Source organism: Amblyraja radiata, chromosome 4 (genome assembly GCF_010909765.2).
Source record: "Amblyraja radiata isolate CabotCenter1 chromosome 4, sAmbRad1.1.pri, whole genome shotgun sequence".
NCBI classification, from domain to species: Eukaryota; Metazoa; Chordata; class Chondrichthyes; order Rajiformes; family Rajidae; genus Amblyraja; species Amblyraja radiata.
Window position 1 is genome coordinate 48,604,182 of NC_045959.1, and position 19,785 is coordinate 48,623,966.

The 19,785-nt window shown below is 43.6% G+C and overlaps 1 protein-coding gene across 2 annotated transcripts in view; it reads right to left on the bottom strand.

The window, feature by feature from the left end:
* c4h8orf34 (chromosome 4 C8orf34 homolog) overlaps positions 1-19,785 on the bottom strand; it is a 240,062-nt gene that overhangs the window by 197,270 nt on the left and 23,007 nt on the right. For both annotated transcript variants that reach the window (XM_033019357.1, XM_033019358.1), the window contains exons 2-4: positions 5,669-5,807; positions 2,811-2,933; positions 1,945-2,073 (exon numbers count right to left, since the gene is read on the bottom strand). In XM_033019357.1, the coding sequence (XP_032875248.1) occupies positions 1,945-2,073; positions 2,811-2,933; positions 5,669-5,807 (391 nt within the window). The remainder of the gene's footprint in view (positions 1-1,944; positions 2,074-2,810; positions 2,934-5,668; positions 5,808-19,785) is intronic.

Below are 19,785 nucleotides of genomic sequence, written 5' to 3' on the forward strand. Positions count from 1 at the left end.
TCGATATGCAAACTGCAGAGGATCCAGCAGGGGGTTCATGATATTTTTCAGCTTGGCCGCCTTTCAAGGGTCTTCCAGGCGACAGAGGTCAGTGCGACAGGTCTGTAGTCATTAAGACCAGTAATCCTTGCCTTTTTGGGTACAGGGACAATAGTGGAGACTTTGAAGCAGGCAGGGACTGGTTGAAAATGTTTGTGTAGACCGGTGCCAGTTGTTCGGCAAAGAGCTTGAGAGTAGAGGGGAAACCATTGTCCGGTCCTGGAGATTTCCAGCTTTTCTGTCTTCTCAACAGCCTCTCCACCTCCTCTATTTTTATTGTTTATGATGCAGAAATGATGTTGTGCAGCACGGAGGGGAGGGGTAATTGGGTGTGAAGTGGTGATTGGAGTGGGATGGGTAGGAAAGGGTCCAGTCTTTTCAGACTGGAGTCTTGCTTTAAGTAGGTGTGAAGTGGTGAATGGGGAGGAGTGGGGGTAGAAGGGTCCAGTCTTTGCAGACTGGGGTCTGGCTGTGTTGGTTGGGGAGGGGGGGGGGGGGTACCAGGGTTACGTTTCTGCTTGTCAAACCTGCAGTAGAACTAATTCATGTCGTTGATCAGCTGACGATTGTCCAAAGTTTGCAGTCTGAATGGAGACTGAAAACTGACTTCACCACAATAATGTCCCTGCTTATCACAATTGTTAGCAATTACTGCAAAAATGGTAGATTTATACAATGCATAAATAAAATCAAGTATAGAAACAATAAGAAATTATGTCAGGTTCTTTAAAATTAGCAGTTGTGATCCCATTACAGTTCTGATTTTAGCAAACACTACGACTATTAATCTTGATGCTATCTTCCGCATTGTGAATTACCAGCAGTTTGACATGGTGAGTGATGTCTCACCTCTGACAGCTTCAACAAAGAGTTGCTTTCAGTGAGAGATGATTTTACTTGAAATAAATAGCATGGTTTAGATAAACAAGATTTTTCAGTACTTTGCCACGATCAATACATAAGGCCAATTATATTGATTATCTGACAGTAGTGTATCTAAAGAGATGTCGTCCTTGTTGGTGCTAATATGCATGACAACTGTATTCTTGAAGTAATTGTTGAATAATCAATTTAGCAAATGTAGAAAGGGACCAAAGGTTCTAAGCACTTGATGTAGAGCAGCTTTACGCTAAGAACAAACTCAAAACTATTGTAATTAAAGAAAAGCAATTGAACATATTAATACAAAGGACACAGTTTTATCTGGCTCATTAAATAATTGTAGCGGGTGTATGTTGGGATAGCCAATCTGCTTGATTTTCAGACTTAAGCAAGTTAATCAAACTGTGGTCGCTCAATTTCAGGGTATAAGTATAAAATTTACATCTCTCTTGAGACAAGAGACTGCAGCGAGAGTGAAACAAGTACACACAATCTAGTTGATTTTTTGTTGATCAGCCCATTGGGGAATTAAAAAAACTTGAATAAATTTAAAAAACAAAGGCATCAATAGAGATGGAGACAGAAGGTACGCTCTGATGCCGATACTAAGAAATAAGATGCTATAGGGTTAGATTATTTCCAAGACTTCCAAGCTTGTTCTGGGTTAAAGGAGTAATTTCTCTCTCTTTGTAAAGTTATTTAAGTTATTTCCATTCCACTGTCTCAACCCATTCGAAACTTAGCATGCTTTGTCACATGTCAGCAGCCTGCAATTAACATCTAAAACTGCTCAAAAATAATCTGAGACATACTTAATGCAGAAAATACCAATCATTTCTTCAATTTCTGAGGAAAATTGGTCAGTGTAAATTTAACACTCGTGCACCAAAAGGGATGCAAATTCAATTCAAAAGTATTTCATATCAATCTATCTTGGAAGACAAAGCTAGGGTTGTTGTGATTTCCACTTATAAAGAGAGATTGTGTTCTCATTACTGTCAGTTACCAATGAAAAATACTCACTGTGAGAGAGGTGTTCCAGAGCCTTGCCCAGCCTCTTGCTCTCCTGAAGGATGTGATTCAGTTCATCAAAGTTGTGGCTTTCGGGTTTTGTTTGCCAGTCCAATGCAGTATGTTCTATTGACCTTGGTACTGCAGGTTTTAAGGACATTATGAGTAAAAACGTCAGCAACTTATCCTCACTGATTCTCACATTCAGCATATTTTTTCATTAATAGAGCGTTAACTTTACCTGACACTAATTGCATAAAGCTCCTAAATATTTGTGCTAAGAGAAATAAATGTCTTACAGATATATTCTGATATATTCGATTATAAGGTAATGTGCATTAATTTTCTGCATGAATTTCTTCTTGTCATTTCAAATGTGGTCCTACCAAATCTAAGAGTATTTTCAATAACTTCACTTAGTGTGACACTTGCCCTATTTATCATACATCAACATTTTTAGTGATGAACAACCTTCATTTGTATCCTATCAATATCAACTGCAGAACCTACCATAATTTCAAGCCAGTTCAAGGAAAAGAACTGCCCTAACAAAACTCAAAAGACATCTATGTTCACCAATAAAAATAAAAGTGCTGAAAGAACTCAACCAGTCAAGCAACAACTTTGAAATAGAACATGGCTAATGTTTTGGGTCAGTCAACATTTCTGGGGGTTTTTTTTGTTTCATATTCCTGGCAACTGAAGTTTTATTATTTTTCAATTATCCAATATAGTACAGAACAGAATAATCACACCAAAAACAATCAGGCTCCAAGTGACTTAAAGGCGATTACAACAGCAGCAAAAGCAACGCCACTAGCTACTGAAACCTAATAAATAACTGTAAAGTAAAGCAATTTAAATGAGAACTTGCTTACGGGATTTTGATTCTGGTGATAGGTTGGACATAGCAAGGTCACTTTTTGACTTTTTTGGCTTTTTAGCATTTGTAAGCCATGGTTTTTCATAACCTCGACAATCGCGCCGCAAACCTTTGTTTCCTGAAAGGGAAAAAATGTAATCAATACAAAGAAATTCTAAACTGGCTAAATTAACATTGCTCATATAAGATATCTTTTGTTTATATATATATATATATATATATATATATATATCTATCTATATTACTAAAAGTCTGATCTTGACCGCTTTTGGCCCACTGTGCTGCGATTTCCGAGAGAACGCCGCCACCTACGGCCGTCATTTTTGGCCATCACACTCAGAGCCCCCCTCCGCCTTCCGGGACCAGAGGATTTTTCCCATCGATAAAAAATCAGAGAGATATTAATGTTTTTTTTTTTAATTGCCATTCTCTCTGCTGCCCCCACTGGCAGCAGGGGGAGGGACTATAAAACCTGTCAGGGTGTAGTCCCTCACTCCGTCTCTGCCAGACCAAGGAAGCGAGAGGGTCATGGCTCTCTGAGCTGCAAATAACACTGAATGCACGTCTACTCCACGGTGAGTCCCCTCGATGCAGCTGTAAAGTGACTGCTACCCAACCGCTTTTGGCCTACTGTGCTGCAATTTCCGGGAGAACGCCGCCAACAAGGCCGTCATTATTGGCCATCACACTCAGAGCCCCCCTCCACCTTCCGGGACCGGAGGATTTTTCCCATCGATAAAAAATCAGAGAGATATTAATGTTTTTTTTTTAATTGCCATTCTCTCTGCTGCCCCCACTGGCAGCAGGGGGGAGGGACTATAAAACCTGGAAGTGTAGTCCCTCACTCCGTCTCTGCCGGACCAAGGAAGCGAGAGGGTCACGGCTCTCTGAGCTGCGAATAACACTGAATGCACGTCTACTCCACGGTGAGTCCCCTCGATACAGCTGTAAAGTGACTGCTGCCCAATTGTTTACCTCGCCTTTTTAACAAGTTTGTGTTCACAAAATGAATTTTGGTTGTCAGGTGTGGCTGCAGCCCAATTGTTTGCCTCGCCTTTTTTAAAAAGTTTGTGTTCACAAAATTAATTTTGGTTGTCAGGTGTGGGTGCAGCCCAATTGTTTTCCTCGCCTTGGCTTTTAAAATCGGTGCAACAGTTGGCTGCCAGCCCAAGAATCCATTCGGTCCGCAATGTCTATACTAGCCCCCCCCCCACCCACCCACACCCACCCACTGGCGTGCAATATTGGAATTGGTGGAGAGGTGGAATATTGCATTGGTGACCAGCCCTCCCGTGTGATGCTGGGACCCGACAGGTCCCACTTAGTCTAGTATATATATATTAATATATATAAATGTATATAAATATATATATATTTACATGATTACCACATGTTTTTAACATTCCAATTATATTTTATAATAAAATGTATTTCTTTAATTGGGTAATTTCAGAAAACATTACATTTTGCACTTTGTGGTAAGTGTCCACTTCCCCCTGAAAACTGATTCATCACTAACCAATTTACTGATTTCAAAGGCCATTTAGCATGCATGGTGGATTCCTGTTAGGATTCTCATATCACGAATGAGTCTGTCAATGCCAGTTCCAGCATTTACTGCTTGTTTTAATGCTCCTATGAAGCACCAATGAGGAAGACAAGCATTTAAAGGGACCAAAAAAATTGAAGTTTCTGGCAAGACCCTTAACAGCATTGATGTGCAGAGTGATCTTGAAGTCCAAATTCATAACCGACTAAAGGTGGCAGCACAAGTAGAGAGGGTGGTAAAGATGGCATAAGGTATGCTTGCCTTCATTGCTTGGGGCATTGGATATATGAGTCAGGAAGTCATGCTCCTCCATAGGACTTTGGTTAGGTCATCCTTGGAATATTGTGTGCCGTTCTGGTCGCCCCATTACAGGAATGATATTGAGGCTTTGGAAAGGTTGCGGAGGAGGTATACTAGAATGCTGCCCAGATTAGAGGTTGTCAGGTAGAACGAGAGGTTGGATAGACTTGGATTTGTTTCTCTAGAATGGCAGAGGTTGAGGCTATGATAGAGGTCTATAAAATTATGAGAGGCATATAGATAGGGTAGTCAGTCCTAGCTATTTTGCCAGGCGGAAATGTTCAACGCTAGAGCACACAGTTGTAAGGTAAGAGGGAGAAAAATTAATGGAGATGTGCGGGTAAATTTCTTTTAACGCAAAGAGCGGTGGGGGCCTGGAATGCATTGCCAGGGTGATGTGGAGACAGATACAATAGTGGTATTTGAGGCTTTTAGATAGGCACATGGTAGTGCAAGGAATATAAGGATATGGATCATGTACAGGGAGGTGAGATAAGTTTAACTAGGTTTCATGTTCAGTACAAACATTGAGGGCTGAAGGGCCCGTTCCTGTGCTGCACTATGTTCTATGTTAAATCTTTCCTGCAAAATGCTATATCCTCCTTCAGTAGTACTTTTTTGCTTACACTTCCTGTTATTCAATAATAACCTTAATGATCACACAATATAACCAGTATACCTACCCAGTGCAGCTGTTGGTAATGAAGGAGGTAGAACTACTGTTGTGGGGTTTCTGAGTGATTCTCTAATCCTTTAGATGTGTGCAAAGGAACCAAAGAAAACAATCGTCACTACCTCCCACTAGAACTTTATGTGAGCACAAGTGCTCAAGAGGGTCCACCTTGCATCAAGAGGGTCCACTGGCCTGCACAACTAGGACATGTATTTAGTCTAGGATTTCACAATATTTCATATGCTTGCACAGTAATAAAATAGTCTCTCAATTATATTCAAACATTATTCTGTTCATTGATACTTGAAAATAGAGAAAACTGTTTCATTACCCGTTTCAGCCCAGAGGGCAGCTGAGCCTGAAAATGTTTTTTGCAGCTGGCCAGGACCTCCTTGTTTATTTTTCAGGTGGCTTATTAAAAATGGAATTGGCTTGGTAGGTGTCTCTGTTATTAATTTTGTCATCATTTCCTAAATGATAAAGAACAGAGACAAATGTATTTGAAATAAAGTCTTATTATATTTCCATCTTTCTATCTATAGTTTGCAGAATACATATATTTGTTTGATCTTCTATAAAACTCAGCAGTATTTGTATTCAATAAATGTTACTTGCACAATATGTTATAATGGCTACACAGATGTAATGGCATACATATTATTTCTTAACATAGCCTATATAATCCTGTGATTATAACAGATGAAAGAGTCACTCTACATTGGGCAGAGTTGAACAAAAATAATATCAGAATTACTAAGTTTCAGTATTAGAATTATATTTAAATACTTTTATTATATAAATTGCTAATTTATTATGCTGAGAGAATGAATGTACCACATAATGTCACTGCAAATAAGACATTTCAGGAATATTTGCTCTCCCAATGATACTTAGGTAGCAGTTAAATATGCACCATAGACAGTAGCATATGGCATTCATCACAGCTTGGTATGGCAACTGCTCTGCCCAAGACTGCAAAAAATTATGGAGAATGTGGATGCAGGCCAGTCTTCTTCTTTCGTGTGGCGTGCACAGCCTAAAGTTGAAGGACAACTTGTTCTATTTGATTTTCTGTTTGTGCACGTCGAGTTGATTGCATTAATCGAAACAGGGCTGACCACGTGATGGTTGCAATCTTCCACCCCAATGCAGGCCAGTCCATCGCATCACACAAATGAGCCTTCCATCTACCCACATCAACACCATGTATGCTTCACGCTGCCTCAAGAAGGCAGCCGACATTATCAAGGGTCACTCACATCCAGGTCATAAATTTCTCTTCTTTCCTCTTCCATTGGGCAGAAGACACAATAGGTTAAAAGCCAATCAATCAATCAATCAATCAGATTTGTTCATCACATACACAATAAAGTGCAGTGAAATTAACTTGCCAGCAGCAGTACAATAAAAAAGAACGCATAATACAAAATAAAATTTAGCACAAACATCCACCACAGCATTCTTCACTGTGGTGGAAGGCACAAAGTACAGTCAGTCCTCCTCCATTGTCATCCCATGGTCGGGGCCATAAACCTCCGCAATCGCTGCTGCGGGCGGCCAGATGTACAGGCCCTCTCTTCTGGAAGGTATGTCCCGAATCGGTGCTTCCCTGCCGGAGACTGCAGCTTCAAGATGATGTAGGCCACAGGCCGGCGGTCGGAGCTCTTCTCCAGGGATCCCAGGTGAGGGATCCCGCTCTGGATGGTAAGTCCACGCCGTGCCTGTGGCTAGAAGCTCTGCAGACCGCGGCTTCAAGATGTTGAAGGCCGGTGGTCGGTGTTCTTTTCCTCCAGGAATCCCCAACGAGCGATCCCAGGCTCCGGACACCGCGCCCGCAGCTATGAGCTCCACAGATCGAGGCTTCAGGCTGAACAATCCACAGGCCAGTGATCGGAAAAAGTCCACGCTGCGCCCACCGCTGAAGCTCCGGGCCCGACTCCGGGAAAGGCCGCACCAATCCTTGGTGTTAGGCCGTGAGGGAGGCAACATGGAAAAAGTTGCCTCTCCGTGGAGGTGGCGACCGAAAGCGGTTTCCCCCTTAACCCCCCCTCCCCACCCCCCCGTCACCACCCCCTTAACCACCCCCCCCCCCCACCACCCACCACAAGACACACTGAGAGACACTAAAGCAAACATTTTGACATATTAAAAAAAAAAAAAAAAAGTAGAAATGACTAACACGCTGCTGGCAGGGCAGCTGTCTTGCAGCACCCCCACCTTACCACCAGATTCAAGAACAGATTCTTCCCCACTGTTATTTTTTTAACTGGACTTTTTCTGTAGCAGTAACACCATTGCCTTTCTCTTTTTGTATTACCTCTTGAACAAATGTAAAGTATGATGTACCTAGATAGCAGGCGAAAATGTTTGACTATCTCGGTGCACATGACAAAGACAAATATATAAATCAAAGACACCTTTCCATTGCTGTACAATTGATCAACAACATAGTTGAAGAATTCACTGGTTTCATGCGTGAATTTTATCAAAACCTCGATGACTAAAGTGGAGGGAATCAGTCAGTCACAGAATTAGTTGCACATCTGCTAAACAGCATGCATGTTTTAATGTCACGTGCAAAATGCATAATTGACCCCAGACCCTAGACCCATGCATGACAAGTCACTAGCACAGAGGCAAACTGTAAAAAAGCCTTTATCTAGGATTGGCACATGAGCACATGGATAAACAAGGAATGGAGGTATAAGGATCACTTGCAGGCACGGGAGATTAGTTTAACTGTGCATCATGTTTGGCACAGGCTTTGTAGCCTCGAGCCTGTTCCTGTGCTGTACTGTTCTTTGTTCTATTTTACTATAATGATTTTTGAGTTTTGCTTTGTGGGTAGCATCATTTGTGATAAAACATCAGAAAAATTGATGCTAAGGCAAATGAAAATCCTGCTGAAAAACTAAGCATCAAATTTCACAGTGGGTACCAAAGACAACCAGAAATGTGCAAAATATTGTTCGACTCAGTTGAACCAAAAATCTGTTTCACAGGACTTTGTTGCATTTGTGGAAATGAACTTCTAATCGACGGTTCTTATAAACGGGTGGTGCAAAGGGATCGCTGTTCAGCGAATGGTTCCTTAAAAATGTTGGTGCAAAGCAATTGCTGCACAAGGAATACTGTTCATTTGATAAATGGGATGCACAAAATTACTCACACCAGCAAATACCCAGTCAAAATCAAGCATGACAAAAAAACAATCTGAAAATAGTTTTAATTAAGTTAATTTAATAACTACATGAACACTCCACTGTATGAAAATTCTAAAACGTTATGATTGCTTTTACTCAAGGGCTGCCTACAACAAGGTTGTTAATTATTCTTTTCTCATTGCACAAAACCCAGTTAAAAAGCCTATTCCCCAGTCAGTCCGCTCAACATGTTCGTCTGTAAAAGATTGTCTGGAGATTTCCACTCAAAATATCATCGGTATCAAGACACACATCTATACTTAAGTAAAACTCTCATCTTTTCCTCTTCCGGTTTGCTTTGTATTTACATTTGCACAAAAACGGTACTCGATAGCACTACAATTTTTTGCCACCTTACTCACCGTTCTCTTGTGCTGCAAGCGTACAGTTTTGTTCCAATCGGTGGAACATTACAAAAGTTATTAAGGTTTAAAAATCGTAAGATCTGCAGATTGGTCCTCACTCCTGTCAGTCGCCGGGATGGTGACGCCCCTTCCGGCACCTGCTGTCAATCACCGGGTCGAAGAGATTAAAGCCCCGGTGGCCAGGTTGACTCCAGAAGCTGTCCCAAAACCGTGAGCCCCAAAGCCGTCCCGAGTCCGTGAGCCCCGAAGCCGCCCTGAGTCCGTGAGTCCGTGAGCCCCGAAGCCGCTCCGAGTCGGGGAGCCCGGAGGCCCCATCCTGAAGCCATCCCCCTCCCCCGCTGCAGTACACTCTTCCCCCCCCCCATCGGCCCCCGATATCCCCCGCCTGAAGACGTCCCCCTCCCCTGGCTGTAGGATGCTTCCCCCCTGGTCCCTGACAGCCCCCTCCTGAAGCCATCCCCCCCCACCTGAAGCTGTCCCGTCCCCAGCTGCAGGATGCTCCCCACCGGTCCCCGCCTGAAGCTGGTGGGGACCAGCAGCGGTAGTCCACGACAGCGAAAGGCAGCGGTTAGCCACAGCAGCAGCAGGGGTAGGCAGCGGCAGTGGCACCGGTAGGCCACTCCCCTTCCCCCACCAACCCCCGACAGCCCCCGCCTGAAGCCATCCTCCTTCCCCGCCTGTAGGATGCTCCCACCCCCACCGGCCCCCGATATCCCCTGCCTGAAACCAACCCCTGCCTGAAACCGCCCCGCTCCCCCACTGCAGGATGCTCCCACTCCACCATCCCCCGCTTGAAGCTGTCCCATCCCCAGCTGCTGGATGTTCCCCATCAGTCCCTGCCTGAAGCCGGTGGGGAGCTTCCTGCAGCTGGAGACGGGGACAGCTTCTGGTGGGGGGCCGGGGGTGGGAGAGGGGGGGGGGGGTGGTGGGGGTGGGGGGGAGCCTCCTGCAGTTGGGGACGGGATGGCTTTAGGTGGAGGGGGGGAGCGTCCTGCAGTGGTGGAGGGGGACAGCTTCAGGAGGGGGCTTGTGGGCCAGGGGGAAGCATCCAACAGCAGTAGGCCACGGGAGCGCTTCCCCCTCCCCACCAGCCCCAGACAGGCCCCGCCTGGAACCGTCCCCCTCCCCAGGGTGCAGAACGCTCCCCTCTCCCCCACAGGCCCCCCGTCAGCCCCCGCCTGAAGCTGTCCCCCTCCCCTGGCTGCAGAGCGCAACACATGCACACCTCCCCTCCCACCTCACACCCCTTGCCGCACACCCCCCTCCCTCACACATACCCCTCCCCCCACACCATGCTCTCCCCCCCTCCTGCACGCCCCCCTGCCCACACACTCTCCTTCTGCCCTACCACCACACACCACCCTTCCCTCACCTCCTCCCCTACAACACATAAAAAGGATGGGGAGGGAGTGCTGGGGGATGAGGGGAAATGAGCCGCGCCTGCGCAGTTAGGGGCTATGTGGTGGAATATTGCGTTGGGGGAACGGGTGAGTGGTGGAATATTGCGTTGGGGAATGGGTTGCGTTGGGGGACCAGGGTCTGGGACCCAACGGGTCCCACTTAGTCTAGTTTATATATAGATGTATTATATATAGAAGTATTAGAGATGTATTTATATTCATCAGAGATTATTTGGTTAATTAACTAATTATGATTGATGATTATTAAAAACCCAGTTTGATTTGGTCTACATTAAATTAATTAATTTGGAGTAACTCTGCTTTTCCAAAGCTCAAATGACATTTATTGAATTAAGTATTGTGAATAATCAGCGTTCCGCATTGAGCTCAATTACAATCAGCAGCACCTATTTAACTCCAGACTTGCCTGCTGGGTTCCCAGAATTTCAATTCAACATCTTAAGGCCAACTGAATTTAATCAATATATTTAATACGTTAATTAATTGCAGGTGATTAACTCTCCACACCCACCTTTGAGATCTGAGACCACATTTATTTAATTGATCAGCATTTGCATAAAATTAGGCCATTCGGCCCATCAAGTCTACTACGCCATTCAATCATGGCTGATCTATCTCTCCCTCCTAACCCTATTCTCCTGCCTTCTCCCCATAACCTCTGACACCTGTACTAATCAAAAATCTATCTATCTCTGCCTTAAAAATATCCACTGGCTTGGCCTCTACAGCCTTCTTTGGCAAAGAATTCCACAGATTCATCACCCTCTGACTAAATAAATGTCTCCACATCTCCTTCCTAAAAGAACGTCCTTTAATTCTGAGGCTATGCCCTCTAGTTCTAGACTCTCCCACTAATGGAAACATCCTCTCCACATCCAACTTCCACCACAACCCTCTGTTTTATATCAGTGGGGTAGTTGTGAATCCATATGACCAAGTCACTGTTAATCCCGTGCACCTTAATCTTCTGGATCAGCCTAGCATAGGCAACTTTATCAAAAGCCTTATTTAAATCCATGCAGACAACATCCATCACCCTACCCTCATCAATCATCTTTGTCACCACCTCCAAAAACTTGATTAAGTTAGTAAGACATGACGCACCACATACAAAGCCATGGTGACTGACCCATCCTCTTCCAAACTGGAAGTCATTAGATTATCAAATATTTAAACACAAAAAGCTGGAGTAACACAGGTTCAGATAGCATCTCTGGAGAAATTTTGGGTCAAGATGGACTTCTTCCTATTCCATTTCTCCAGAGATGCTGCCTGACCCGCTGAGTTACTCCAGCTTTTTGTGTCTATCTTTGGTCTAAACCAGCATCTCCAGTTCCTTCCTACCCAAATATTTAAAGTGCCGTTTATGATAATGCTGATTTATGGTAGGCCTATCTTAAAAACAAATATAGTGAAAACAAGCAAGCATCTCCTTTAAAATCAATTGATGAAAATGGCAAGTGGAACGTACAGAGATCTAATCAAGATTCAAATTAAGAATCAAATAGGTCAGTGAGATTAAAGTCAAAATTGATGTAGCACATTTTGATGCTCAAAGGGTGTTCAAGTACCACAAAAAACAGACTCTTTAATACCCTTGTACGTATGAGTTCGCTCTGAATAAACTAGCTACTTAATATCATTGCTCTTTTTCCTTTCTTTTGATTAAGTTTCTTAATTAAATGTTTAACGACTCTATCCTTTCATTTATATACATAAAAACCATTAAATTAATTAACATTAACATTTTGTTTTATGTAATGAATGATTATCATCATTTTATGTCTCCAAACATTAACGTGCTAGCTATTTAGCTTGTCATCATCTCAAAAGCTTCAGTTTATGAATAGGTATTCATTTAACTTTCTAATGCCAGAAAAAAGTATTTTCTCTTTCATAGAATTTTCTCTAAATAGAATTCAATGCACTGATATCATCTTAGTGAATTTCCTTTGCATTTCCTTAAGTTCTTAAAGTTGGGTTCCAAATCATGGATTAATCTATCTAGAAATTGGATTGCTTGGCTCCAAGCTTTTGTGAGCTGCATGATCCAACTTTTAAAATAAGGCACAATTGAAAATGGTTTGCGTTATGGAGAGCACTGAAATTTTTTCTCTTCACATTCCAGTGCTCTCCATACATCTGGCACATAAAGACTTATAATTTCTTTAGATTTATTTTTATTTTTTTATTGTTTATTTTATTAGAAGCAATTGTACAAGGAGAAAGTAATCGACATAACAATTATACAATTTTCGTACAGCTTCAGTTTTAACATTTTATAAACTGATGTGAATCGGAAAAAAGTAAGAAGGAAAGAATGAAAAGGAAGAAGAAAGATACAAAAAAGAAAGAAAAAGAAAACCCATACCTAACAAAGGAGAGAGAAAAAAAAAGAAAAAGTGGAGATATGTCCCACTGGCCTCCCCGTTACCCGCTCACCAGACCCTAGCGTCGGTTTTGAATTTGTGTTCAACCATTATGCTGTTGAAGAAATTCATTGAAAGGAGACCATATTTTGGAAAATTGGTCTGATTTGTCAGCCAAAACAAGCCTTATTTTTTCGGTCATTTCTGTGATCAACATCTTCACTACGGGAACTGTTATCTTTTTCAAGAATTTAAGTATATGTTTTTTCGCAGTTATTAAACCATAGTCAAGGAAACGTCTTTGGAATATCGTTAACTTAAGTCAAGTCAAGTTTATTCGTCACATACACATACGAGATGTGCAGTGAAATGAAAAGTGGCAATGCTCACGAATTGTGCAAAAAACAAACAAACAAACTACAAACAGAATAATCACATATTACATATTTGTGGGAGGGAGAGAAGAAAGGAAAAAAACAGCAATTTTAAAAAGACATCACACAACAGTAAAATGGTACAGTAAAGTTAGTCCCTGGAGAGATAGGAGTTTACAGTCCTAATGGCCTCTGAGAAGAAACTACTTCTCATCCTCTCCGTTCTCACAGCATGGCAACGGAGGCGTTTGCCTGACCGTAGCAGCTGGAACAGTCCGTTGCTGGGGTGGAAGGGGTCTCCCATGATCTTGTTGGCTCTGGAGTTGCACCTTCTGATGTATAGTTCCGGCAGAGGGGCGAGTTAAGTTCCCATAGTGCATTCAGTCAAACGCAGAGCCTTCTTATCCTGGGCAGAGCAGTTCCCAAACCAAATCGTGATATTTCCGGACAAGATGCTTTCCACAGCCGCTGAGTAGAAGCACTCCATGTTGTGAGGGAGGAAGGCGCAGATGTGTTTCTTGACCAGCCTCTCAAAGCATTTCATGACTACCGAGGTGAGGGCCACCGGACGGTAGTCATTCAGACAGGCCGGGGAGGCATTTTTAGGTACCGGTACAATTATGGATCTTTTGAAGCAGGCAGAGACCGCGGACTTGGCCAGGGAGAGGTTGAATATTGTAGTGAGCACCGGAGCTAGCTGCGTAGCACAGGACTTAAGTACTCGCCCCGGGATGCCATCTGGGCCTGCAGCTTTCCTCGTGTTCACCCATGTCAGAGCCCTCCTCACGTCGTGCTCGGACAACAAGAATGTGTGCACATTCCTCCCTTCAGCTTCGGTAGCCAGCACGCTGGCGGTATTGTCGTTAGTTGGCAGTCCTGGGGTGATGTTGCCCGTCTCGAAACGAGCGTAAAAGGAATTCAGGTCATCAGCTAGGGAGGTGCCGGCACTTCCAGTTGAGGAGGGGGGCTGCTCCGGTAGATGGTTACAGTCCATAGCCCCTGCCACAGGTGTCTGGTGTCCTGCTGCTCCATCTGTGACTCCATCTTGTCTCTGTATCTCCTTTTTGCATTCGGTAGGAATCTACCTTGAAGACGTCCATATTTCCGGATGTCAGGTCCGAGTTGTCGGCAGCGGAGCGAGCATTCAATGGACCTGTCTACCCAGGGATTTTGATTAGGAAAGGTGCTTACCCTTACCGTGGGGACGATGTTGTCGGTTATTGTTGCGATGAAGTCCGTGACTGCTTCCGCGAACTCACTGACGTCACTGGAACATGCTTGGAACATATTCCAGTCGACATCTGTCAGTGCATCTTGCAGCATGGACTCTGACTGGTCGGACCACCGCTTTACGTCCCTCGTCACTGCCGCTTCCCGAGCTATCCTCTGTTTATACTCCGGCAGCAGGAAAATGGCAGCGTGGTCAGATTTTCTTAAGGGAGGGAGTGAAACGGCCTTGTAGCCCTTCCGGAACGGCGTATAGCAGTGGTCCAATGTTCTTTCGCCCCTGGTGGCCCACGTGATGTGTTGGTAGAAGTTCGGCATGACCTTCTTGAGATTTGATTTATTAAAATCTCCAGCCACCACCATAGCTGCATCCGGGTTCTTGTTTTGATGTCGACATAGCACATCGTGTAGGGCCGATAGTGCCACGTCGGTGTCTGCATGCGGTGGATTGTAGACGGCTGTGACGATCACTGAGCCGAACTCACGGGGAAGGTAGAATGGGCGGCATGAGATCGTCAGGTGCTCCAGGTCCGGTGAGCAGGAACGGGAAAGCATCTTGATATTTCCAGGGTTGCACCAGGTCATGAAGCAGACTCCTCCACCCTTGGAATTCCCAGATTCCTCTGTTCTGTCAGCACGATGGACAGTGAAGGACTCGGTTGGGCAGATTACCTGATCCGGAATCAACGAGGTCAGCCATGTTTCGGTCAGGCAGAGGATGTTGCAGCCCTTATGTCCCGCTGGAATCAGACCCTTGCGCTGAGGTCATCCAGCTTGTTTTCCAGGGACTGGACATTCGCCAGAAGAATGCTGGGCACAGGAGGACGAAGGGCTTGGGCTCTCTGACATTCCTAATATTATTAATTTTGAATCTGACTCCAATTGAATTTTGAGTGTTTTAGAAATGGAATTGAATATTCCCATCCAGAAATGTTGTATTTTCATACAGGATACAAAAGAATGGGTTAGGGTAGCTTCTTGGAGGTGACATTTATCACAAAGAGGGGAGACAGTTGGGAAAATCTTATTCAATTTGGTTTTTGAGTAGTATAACCTATGCAATACTTTGAATTGTATCAGGCAATGCATGACATTTAAAGAACAGTAATGTATGTATATTAGGCTTTGCTCCCATATATCTTTTGAAATGGGTAAACCCAGCTCGTCCTCTTATGCTCGCCTATAAATCTCAGAAGGTGGGGTATCAATATTTAAGAGAGTGTTATAAATGTAAGATATCAACTTACTTGTATCGGCATGTTTATTCAAACAATCGTCTAATATATCTGGACCCATAAAAGGATAGTTTTGTGTACATGTTTTTACATAATCTCGGATTTGAAGGTATCTAAAAAAATCGTTTGCGTTCAAGTGATATTTCTCCTGTAGTTCTTGAAAAGAAAAGAGAGTCCCCTTCTTATAGAGGTCTCCCACAGTATTAATTCCCAGATTTTTCCATTGAACAAACACCATATCAAAAGTAGACGGTTTAAACGAGGGATTGTTTGCAATAGGAAGAAATAGAGACATATTTCTCAATTTAAGACTGAGTTTCCAGATACGGATACAGGTGCACAACCTTTTATCCGAAAGCCTTGGGACCAGACACTTTTCGTAATTCGGAATTTTTCGGCTTATGGAATGGAAGATTTTTAGCGTAGATTTTAACGGCTGGCTCAGTGGTAGAGTGCTCGGCTCATAGGTCGCGAGTTTGCGCCTCGATCCCGGCAGTTACTCGATCGCAAGTTTGAGTCTTCAATGTAGTTTTTTCTTGCAGAATAGGAGAGAATAGGGAGGGTTAGGCTGGAATCATTCTCTGCGAGATGATCTTAGTGCGGGAGACAAGTGTAGGAGAGGTGTACTGACTGTGTGGGCAGAACTTTGGAAGTGATTGCCCACCATTCTCAAAAGCCGCTGTGTCTCCCTGTCCCTGGGATAGCAGGGGACGATCAAACAGCACAATACCCCCCTCCCCCTCCAACTGCAGAGGAACCCGCTCCCCGATGGGCCGCTATGGCGACAAGTGGCAGTTCGCCCACAGCCCGAGCTGCGCCACCCCAAGAACAAGACGTACCTTGCACACCATCAGCTTCTGCCCCTACGGGGAGCGTGTTCCTCTGGAGTTGGAGCGGGGCTGGGCTGGAGTTGCTGATCTGGGATCTCCGTGCTTGCAGTGGGCCTGGGGGTCGGTGTCCCGATGAGGGGGCGCAGCTCGGGCTGTGGGCAAACTGCCACTTGTCGCCGTAGCGGCCCATCGGGGAGCGGCTTCTGGTGGTCCTGACGTCTCCGGCCAGTTTGCAGTTTTCCTCTGGAGTTGGAACGGGGCTGGGCTGCTGCTGGCTGTGGGTCTCTGGGATCTCCGTGCTTGCAGTGGGCCTGGGGGTCGGTGTCCCGTTGGTCCTGACGTCTCCGGTGACTGGCACTGACCTGCTGGCATCGCCGACGTGAAGACAGTGCAAAGCCCCCTCGCCGGTGCAATGGGCGGGGAGCTGGAGAGGGGAGGGAAGGGGTCACACACATGGCCGGGAAGCAGAGGGGTGTAGGTGGGGTGAAACTGAAGGGAGCGACAATCTGCTGCTGCCTGCCCGCTGAGTTAAAAAGTTCCCACGCAAGACTCACGATACACTGTGTATCGTGACTCTACCGTGGGAACTTTTTAACTCAGCGGGCAGGCAACAGCAGATTGTCAATTATTAACCCTCCCGCGCAATATACCCTCACCTTCTCTTTTATGAATGGGGATTTAGTTCCCCTTTCTTCGAGGACCGACCGGAGGTTCAGCTGTCACCTCTGCGGGCCGCCCTCGGTGAACGTCTTCAAGGACCTTTCTTGAAGGACCGAAAAAATGTCCGCTATTCGGAGCTTTTCGTTATTTGGAATTTCGGATAAAAGGTTGTGCACCTGTAGTACTATGTCTTATTGGATTTTGCTCATACGTTCACTTATTCAAATGTATTGGAGATAGGAGGATCGAGCCTATACTAAAAGGCAAACAATCTTCCTCCATTTTTAACCAATTTACATGTTGACACGTATCGTCCAACCAGAAGATTATATTTTTTATGTTAGTAGCCCAGTAGTAAAAAAGAAAATTAAGAAGAGCTAATCCTTCATTTTCTTTGGATTTGCAAATGTCTTTTGTGTATTCTATGGGTTTGTAGTCCCAAATAAAGTTAGTGACAATAGAATCAATTTTTTAAAAAACTTTTAGTGAGATATATTTAAATAAATATAGGAGTTGCGGAAGGAAGATCATCTTTATGGCATTTAATCTACCTATAAGGGAGATAGGAAGTGTTTTCCAAAATTGAATGTAGGCATATAGTTTAGTAATTAATGGTGGAAAAATTATTTTATACAGAGAGGAATATTTTCTAGTCATGTAAATTCCGAGATATCTGAACTTTTCGGTAACAATTCTGAAAGGAAATTTTTGGAGTTGTTGTTGTCCTTTTATTGGCATAATTTCACTTTTATTCCAATTTATTTATTCTATATCCTGAGAAAGAACCAAATTGTTCTGTAATGTTTAGCACATTTGGAATACTAACTTGGGGATGAGCAATGTATAGAAGTACATCATCTGCATATAACAAAATCTTATTGGTGGTATATTTAGTATTGTATCCATGAATGCCTGAATGGAACCTAATACTCTCGGCAAGGGGTTCTATGGCTAAAGCAAATAACATTGGTGAAAGGGTGCATCCTTGTCTGTTACCCCTAGATAAATAAACTTTAGGTGAAAATACTGACAAATTTGATTTGTCAGTATTCTGGCTGTCGGATTAGTGTAGAAAAGCTTTACCCATAAAGTAAAGTTTTCTCCCAATTGAAATTTTTCCAACACTGTGAAAAGATAAGACCATTCCACTTGATCAAATGCTTTTTCTGCATCTAGAGAAATAATTGTTAAATCTTCATTTGTCATTCTCTGCGAATATATTATGTTCAATAAACGTCTCAAATTATAAAACGAATGTCGTTTAGGTATAAACCCAGTTTGATCTGGATAGAAACATAGAAACATAGAAATTAGGTGCAGGAGTAGGCCATTCGGCCCTTCGAGCCTGCACCGCAATTCAATGTGATCATGGCTGATCATCCAACTCAGTATCCCGTACCCGCCTTCTCTCCATACCCTCTGATCCCCTTAGCCACAAGGGCCACATCTAACTCCCTCTTAAATATAGCCAATGAACTGGCCTCAACTACCCTCTGTGGCAGGGAGTTCCAGAGATTCACCACTCTCTGTGTGAAAAAAGTTTTTCTCATCTCGGTTTTAAAGGATTTCCCCCTTATCCTTAAGCTGTGACCCCTTGTCTTGGACTTCCCCAACATTGGGAACAATCTTCCTGCATCTAGCCTGTCCAACCCCTTAAGAATTTTGTATTAGTTTACTGATAACCAAGCTTAGTCTGCGAGCCAACGTCTTAGCTAGTATCTTCTGATCCGTATTTAAAAGGGCCATTGCCCTATAAGATCCAGGCTCCTCGAGATCTTTTTTTTTAATCAATGTAATAGTTGATTCGGCAAGAGTTTGTGTTAAAGTCTGTTCTTTAAATAAAATAAAGGACGTAAACGTGGGGAAATTAAATCATTAAATTTTTTATTAAATTAATTACTAAACCCATCCGGACCCGGAGTTTTTCCACTTTTCAATGATTTAATAGTTTCTACAATGTCTTTTGTTGTTACCTCTGCTCCTAATTCATCCTGTTCCTCCTCCTCAAAATTATTTTGATGAATAAATGACAAACATACCTATTATCTTCTGAAGTTAGTAATACTTTCCAATAAGAAATCATACTAATCCCTCTCAATCGTGAACTCTACTCTTATAAGTGTAAACTACGGATATCAATGTATTTCCAGTGTACAATGCTAATGTCACTTGACCAGATTTGCCCAAATCAATTGGCCTTCTTTATACACTGGGATGGATTGATTATGAAGAAAATTACTGGGATTCAGTAATTCAAAGAAAGCCTTGGGTTTACACATAGGCTGCAAATCCAGGCCCACTGAAAACTTTTGGGCAGCGCCCAATCTTGCTAGTATTCCAAAGCATGGTGCAGGAGTAGGCCATTGTACTGTGTAATCAAGCAGCCCTCAGAACAGGAAATCTAGGACATGGTAAATCGGCCAAACTGATATTGGATAAGTGGAAGATCCAATTGGCACGAAAACTAGTTGGGCCAGACATCTGAGCTCAGAACTGAGAGATACAGTGGAAGAATAGGTGCAACTGACCAATGATCAGTGGTTGAATATTCAACAAAAGTGTTGGTCCAACCAAAGAGAAAGAATAGAGACACTGTCTGGAGAAATAAGGGACTGCAGATGCTACAATATTGAGCAAAACACAAAATGCTGGGGTAACTCAGCGGATCAGGCAACATCTCTGGAGGATGTGAGTAGGTGACGTTTGGGTTGGGACCCTTCTATATTCTGATGTAATGGGGGAGAAACCTGGGTAAGAGGTGGGG